Genomic DNA, 6,659 nt, shown 5'->3' on the forward strand with positions numbered 1-6,659 from the left:
CCTGTGCTGACCTGACAGAAACCTGTGTGAACAGTGGAGCTGTTGTTGCTGTTAGAAATAACACACACACACACACACACACACACACACACACACACTTTAGACTTTAGACTGAATCCTGCTGCAGTGAAGACTGGATGTCCAGAATACTAAGTCCTGAACCCGCAGCACGCTGAGGAGAGCAGGAGGAACTGGTGCAACCATCTGTCTCACTAAAGATAACACCAGCACTCCGGGGGGGGGGGGGTTATGCAGCAATATAAGGAATAAATAGTTCCACATCCCACTTCAGACCAAACGCACCTGATTCCATGTACTGTAATACAACAACATCAGCCTCATATAAAGGCACACAAACAGGTGTTAACCAACAATAAACCCCCACTAGTTATGTGTAAAACATTTATTAATCGACAACACAAGAAATCCTTCAAAAATGTTTAAAAAAATATATCCAAAAACTGCTTCTTCTGATTTGAAGTTATAGAACAATGAACACATTAAATAAACATCCTTTCCTCCTAAAACACACAGAAATGGGGGGGGGGCTCCAGATAAAATGTATCTGATGTCACGACACAGAAACATGAAACCGCCGTCAGCCAGGTTTCAGCTCTTTCTCCAGAGCGGACACAGCAGAGACTGGACCGGGACCGGGACCGGGACCGGGACCGGGGAGGTCTGTCGTCGTTCTGATTCTGAGTGTTTTATTTAAACAGAGATGATAAAACGTTTGGCAGTAACAGACACCCCTCTGTGGATTCACACCTTATTGGTTTAATGAACAAGTAGAAAAGCTGAAGCTCGTCAGCTCCCTGCTGGTCAGGGACTGAAAACCTGATAAAAAACATTCACATAATTCTTCAGTGTTTCGTTGTAAATATTAACAAATCTTGTAAAACCAACAAAAGGCTAAAAGACAACATGTCCAAATGTAAAACATCTGAGCCGTCAGTGAAGCACGGCTGGCTTTTCCTTCAGTCCCACTCCAGAGTGGATCCAGTTCTGTCTTGGACGTGAACTGATGGAGGAAAAAATACCCTAAAGATGAACGTAGAGCACAAACCCAACATGTTTACCTTCACTTCACAGCTGTTGGAGGAAAATCACGTGACGTGTGACCCGTCTCAAACCGCCAGTCATTTTTCCTCGTCTTAAATGTTCATTATCTCCCGTCGGATCACTGTCGCGTGAGGCTGAAGCGAACCACAAGAGGAATGTGATCGGACGAGTGGAAACGATTGGGAAGGCCGTTCACTTCCTCCAACTCCACCTGGCTGACCAGTGACAGCCTGGACAGCAGCCGGAGGCCCCACCCACCAGGAAGTGAACGCTGCGTTGAGAATTCTTTGAGACGAGAAGAGAAACAGTTTAAAAACAAAATGAGTCGTCAGATTTCAATACGGTCATCTGTAACTGTAATGCCTGTAAAATCAGAGGCTTTTAGATGGTGTGTGTGTGTGTGTGTGTGTGTGTGTGTGTGTGTGTGTGTGTGTGTGTGTGTGTGTGTGTGTGTGTGTGTGTGTGTGTGTGTGTGTGTGTGTGTGTGTGTGTGTGTGTGTGTGTGTGTGTGTGTGTGTGTGTGTGTGTGTGTGTGTGTGTGTGTGTGTGTGTGTGTGTTTGCTCGCGTCGGTACCGGGGGTGTAGAGGATGTAATCCACAGCGGTGGCTGTGCGGGAGTGACAGGTTGTGACCTCAGGCCTCATGTCGGGTTTCATCCGGTACTCATACGACGACCGCAGCTTCAGGTTGTGTTTCAGCGCCGCTCTGACGGAACACGTACACAAAACACATTCAGTGTGTCGGTAAAGAACACGTGTTAGAAGAAACACCAACAGTAAAAGTGTGGCTTTACACTGAATGTGTGGCTGAAAAGTCTGCTTTTTATTCCACAGCAGCCTTTAAGAATCAACACAAACCTTTGAGGGGACTGAGGAGCATCTCCTCAAATATAAAATGAATTTTCACACTTCAAAGTGAAACAATGGATGCAGACGTTCATGAGTCGACAGCTCCAAAACGAGCCTCACTCTGAAGTGAAGAACTGAGTGTTTTTGCTGCGTGTTAAACCTGATACCACTGCTGTCAGAAGGAAACAGATCTCACCTGTTGAAGGCAGGAGCACGTCTGGGGGGGGCCTTACCGGGGGGGTTAGAGCGTCCTCCTTCCTCTGATGAGACACACAGTTTGATATGAACACTGCACAACAGTAGAATTACATTTAGATCATCACTGGTTCGTAGAACTTCAGTAGAAAAAAGACAAAACAACACCACCACACTGAACTGAACTATCCAGCTAACTAACTGGGCTATTATGGGCTGTAGTTGAGTGACTGTACCCGTCGGGCAGCTGGAGGACGACTCAGCTGCGGGGTCCTTCTCAAACTGACACGTGTGATCGATTCCCACGCTGCGAGACCAGATGGGATACTTGAGGAGACGCTGGCTTCTGGCGCCGCTCTGCTGGCCAGACACCTGCGAGCATACGTCACAAACATCTTCCTTCACACACGCCGTTCAAGAGCGCGTTCCACTCAGACGTGTGTGTTTCTCACCATGCCGATCTCCAGCCCTCTGTAGTTCAGGAAGCCGGTGGTCAGGAAGTTGTACAGCGGGCTCCACGGCGTCGAGTTAAAATCCCCGCAGAGCAAAACCGGACTGGTTGAACCGTTTGGGGCGCGGGACAGCCGGCCGATCTCGGCCAATAGGATGGCCAGCTGAGCCAGCTTCACGTCGCCGCGGCGAGGATTGTACAGGAGGTGAGTGTTGGCCACGCAGATGAAATCAGACGGATCCGATTGGTCCATCGCATATTTAGGTTGCAGCAGCACGACCAATCCCACGTTGTCCCGGTCGAGGAGGGCGTCGCCCGGGCGGAAGAACTCCACGGGGTGGGAGGAGAGAAGAGACAGGCGGGAGGATTTAAAGAGGATGGCACAGCCGTCTGGTTTCCCTCTTGTTCGCTTCTTGTACTCACACTGGTAACCTGGTACACACACACACACACGCACACACACACGCACGCACGCACACACACGCACACACACGCACACACACACACGCACGCACACATTGAAAAGATGAAAACACACTGATGCCAAAACATGCATGAAGATAATTTCACACAATTTGTGTGTAAAAACATTGTCTTGACAACACACACACACACACACACACACACACACACACACACACACACACACACACACACACACACACACACACACACCTAGTGCCTGTAGAGCGGGTTTGATCTGGTTTTCATAGTGGTCCTCTTGAACTTCTTGAAGACACAGGATCTAGAAAACAAAAGTTTCTTTTCAGTCTTGATCCGTCACATTTTAGAAATCAATATCTGTTTAAGAGGAAGTGGTCAAATGTATGTAGACACCTCAGCCCATAGCTGTGAGAATCTGTGGCCTGGGTTTGCGCTAACAATCCGTCTCCATGCTGAAGTGTCCACATAGTTTTGACCACGGAGTTCGTGTGGTTTTGCACCCTGCTGTGACCCCACTGCCACTCCACGGACCCACCGCTCCCCGTAGAGTACCCCACTCACATCAGCGCTGTACGTCTTGATTTCCTGCAGCAGGCTGGACAGCCGGTGGTTCCAGTCCAGGATGTCTGGGCTACAGTGCTGGTACAGGTACGCGTTCTCCTGCAGCAGCTCCTGGGACAGGATGTTGTAGGACATCACCAGGAAGTCAAACGTCACTCTGTGACTCGGTGCTGGGACGCCGGCGCTGCTGGTTGGTCTGTCCCAGTGTCTCTGTAGAGCTGTGGACAGAAGGAGGAAGCAGCAGGACGTGAAGGAATGACAGAACTGGATTTGTGACCCAATCACGGAGTCACAACCAAGTTACTAAACCCCCCCCTGATGCTCCAGAGGGGTCATGTGACCGACAGGAAATAAAGCCCCCAGGTGTAGTTTCTTCATCGGATAACAAACTGTTACCATTTCATCATAACACCATGACAATGAGAAGAAAAATGAAGACACTTCGATGAGTCGGGTCAACAAAGTTCAAAAATGTAAATGTCATGAGACACGAAAGAAACGACTCTGAAATAAAGACTTTAAAAGACATAAATATAAATCACAGAACTATCTCAGTAACTCAATTCATGCTGTTAAATTCTGGCAGAGGCCATTTCCTGACATAACCAGCCAATCATGGAAATGTTGAGGGTCAAACGTACAAAAATCCAGAAGTTTAGATATTTAAAAAAATAAATAAAATATTAATTTGTCATTAAATCCACTTAAAAATTGTAGAAAGAAGATATAGAAGTAAACAGTTCTAAACGTTTACAGCCACTATTAGAGGATACTGAAGTCAAGTATGTCCGTCACTCCCTGAAGGAATTTAAAACTTTCAGCTAATTATGCCCCAAAACAACATGGCATGAAGCAAAACCTCTCCTGGGGGGTTAATTAAGGTGTTCTTCTTGGTGAAACTATTAACGTTAATGAATGAAATAAGGACAGGACTAACATTTGATTGGTTGAACATCGTTCCGTTGTCTGGCAGGAGGACGTCTGTCCGCTCCGGTTAGCTGGCAGCGGTTTGGGGGGAGACGCTCCCCCAGATTCCCGCCTTTGGACGGGGGGTTGGGTGTTTGGGAACGCCGGGAATCTTCCTGTAGGCGGTGCTGGTTTGGTCTGGTCTCAGAAGGGGAGCTGGGATGCTGCTCCCTCCTGGAGCCTCCGTTCCTTCCATCCATCCCCCCTGACGCTCCTTCTCCTTCTCCTTCTCCTTCTTCCACGCTCCTCTTCCGCTTGGGGGGAGGTTCTCTGCTCCCGGTGGACATCTCCTTCACCCGACCAGCGACGTTCTCGGGGCGGATGCTCCAAACCTGCGGCGTGCTAACAGCGAACACCTGACGGGACGTGGACCACCACGGGCCGGGAGACGAGGTGTGAGGGTGGGGGGGCCCGGGTCTGCAGAGAGCAAGAGGGCTGCGAGGATGGAGGAAGAAGCCGGGGAGGCTCAGCGGCCGGACAAACATGGGGTGTCTGGACGGGAAAGAACAGGAGGATTACTGGTTTAGTTTACCACAGAGTATGTAAGTTCTCCACTTACTGGTTAAATCAATATTACAGTCCAGGGATCAATATAACACTGACAGTCCAGGGATCAATATAACACTGAAGCAGGTAGTGTGGAGGGAAAGGATTATTCAGGAAACCTGTTCCAACGTTGTCTTCAGTACATCCACAGTTCAGTGAAGGTTTGTCAGCTTGGTTCACACCCGGCCGCCGTAACGACACGTTCAACTTCACTTTATACCAATTAATGATTTATTTGAAAGTACAAATTCTACGTGAAGGACTCCATCATGTACGTTACCTGCTCCACTACGTTGATGCGAGCTCAGGTCATGTATTCACATCCTGCCAGAGGTCAAACAGCCGACGCGGACTGACGCCGGTGTGACGGGAGACGAGTTTGTTTCAGCTCGGATCTACTGTGTGTTTAAAGGTGACTCCCGGCAACAACAACCAAAGCCGACTGTTTTTGTCGCAATCATGACGTAACTCATACGTATGAAAAATGCGCCGCTCAATAAAGTGTCGCATTCAAATGCCCTGGCTAAACTCGGATTTTTGAAATATTAAATAATTGTGTCGGATGATCAAATCATGTTTCATGTTGTTTTCAGTGGTTAACTTTGTTTCTTTTTCGTGTATTTTTCTTTATTTTTCTTTGCACAGACCTCTTTATCAACATCAATGAGAACGAGATGAACGTGTTAGAAAAAAACAAGATTTGTAGCTAAGTACGAAAACATCAGAAAGAATCTAAACGAAAACGTCAACCTTGGTTTCATTTCAGACAATTTTTCTTAAATTAACGTTATAATTCCTTCTGTGAACGTACTGCTCGAATCTCCTTCGGCTGTAATAGGTTTTCAAACAGAGAAAAAAACACCTAGCATTTCCCTGACCATTAAAGCGGCTCTCGGTTCTCTCGGGCCTCGCCTCCTGCTGGAACTTGTAGTCTTTTTGTTCCGCCACCCGGTATCGACTTGTGTGATACGGCTCGACAAAGGAACTACATTGTTTGCGCGTCCGCGGAAACAGAGACCCGACTGGAAACGTCGCTCTCCACCACATGTTTGTTTAAACGAAGACAATCCTGAGACCTCACGATTTACTGGGCAGTGGTCGTCAGGTGTTATGGATAAGATCCAACAACAGCGGATAAGATTATCGCAAACACCAACACACACCCTATTTTTAGAGTAGATGAAATAATAATAGTGAAATGAAAGGTCATTCTACTCACGCCATGCCAGCCTCCTCTGGAGCACAAGGACGGGCCCCAGGATGGGTCAAACGATCAGTCGAGAGCTGCTGGGTGGCACTTGTGAATCCCGAAGTAAGGCTGTTTGGAACGGATTAATCATCCTTTATTTGAGTAGAGGGAGCCGGTAGTCAGGGGTAAGACAAGAGGGTAGGTCCAAACAGACACGACCCCCCCCCTGTCTCTCTCACCGGCCCCTTTCGTAATTTATCCCGTAATTTATCTACTGCCTCACTTTTTTACTTTGTTCTACTGCGGGGTGGATGACTAAAAGCCATCACTCCTTCGGGGGATTAATAAAGGATTCTGATTCTGATTATTCATAGTAATGACGAAATTAAAATCAGTA

General features: G+C 47.7%; 1 protein-coding gene across 4 annotated transcripts; it reads right to left on the reverse strand.

Moving 5' to 3' along the window:
- Window positions 1-415: 415 nt before the first annotated feature.
- Window positions 416-6,429, reverse strand: angel2 (angel homolog 2 (Drosophila)). Of its 4 annotated transcripts, none has more exons than XR_011038932.1 (9): window positions 6,293-6,429; window positions 4,499-5,019; window positions 3,562-3,779; window positions 3,232-3,301; window positions 2,558-2,988; window positions 2,107-2,477; window positions 1,637-1,767; window positions 1,080-1,347; window positions 416-698 (listed from the first exon to the last, which is right to left on the reverse strand). XR_011038932.1 is itself a non-coding variant. In XM_068342548.1 (9 exons), exons 1-9 carry the CDS (start codon window positions 6,295-6,297, stop codon window positions 1,181-1,183), a joined length of 1,743 nt encoding a protein of 580 aa, XP_068198649.1. In that variant the 5' UTR covers window positions 6,298-6,429; the 3' UTR covers window positions 416-1,180. The 4 variants fall into 4 exon arrangements, 3 of the variants coding, with proteins under 3 accessions (XP_068198649.1, XP_068198647.1, XP_068198648.1); XM_068342548.1 differs by having other exon boundaries at window positions 416-1,347; window positions 2,107-2,170; window positions 2,342-2,477; XM_068342546.1 differs by having other exon boundaries at window positions 416-1,347.
- Between the last annotated feature and the right edge of the window lie 230 nt (window positions 6,430-6,659).

This window comes from Antennarius striatus, chromosome 19, assembly GCF_040054535.1.
Source record: "Antennarius striatus isolate MH-2024 chromosome 19, ASM4005453v1, whole genome shotgun sequence".
In the NCBI taxonomy this organism is placed as follows: domain Eukaryota; kingdom Metazoa; phylum Chordata; class Actinopteri; order Lophiiformes; family Antennariidae; genus Antennarius; species Antennarius striatus.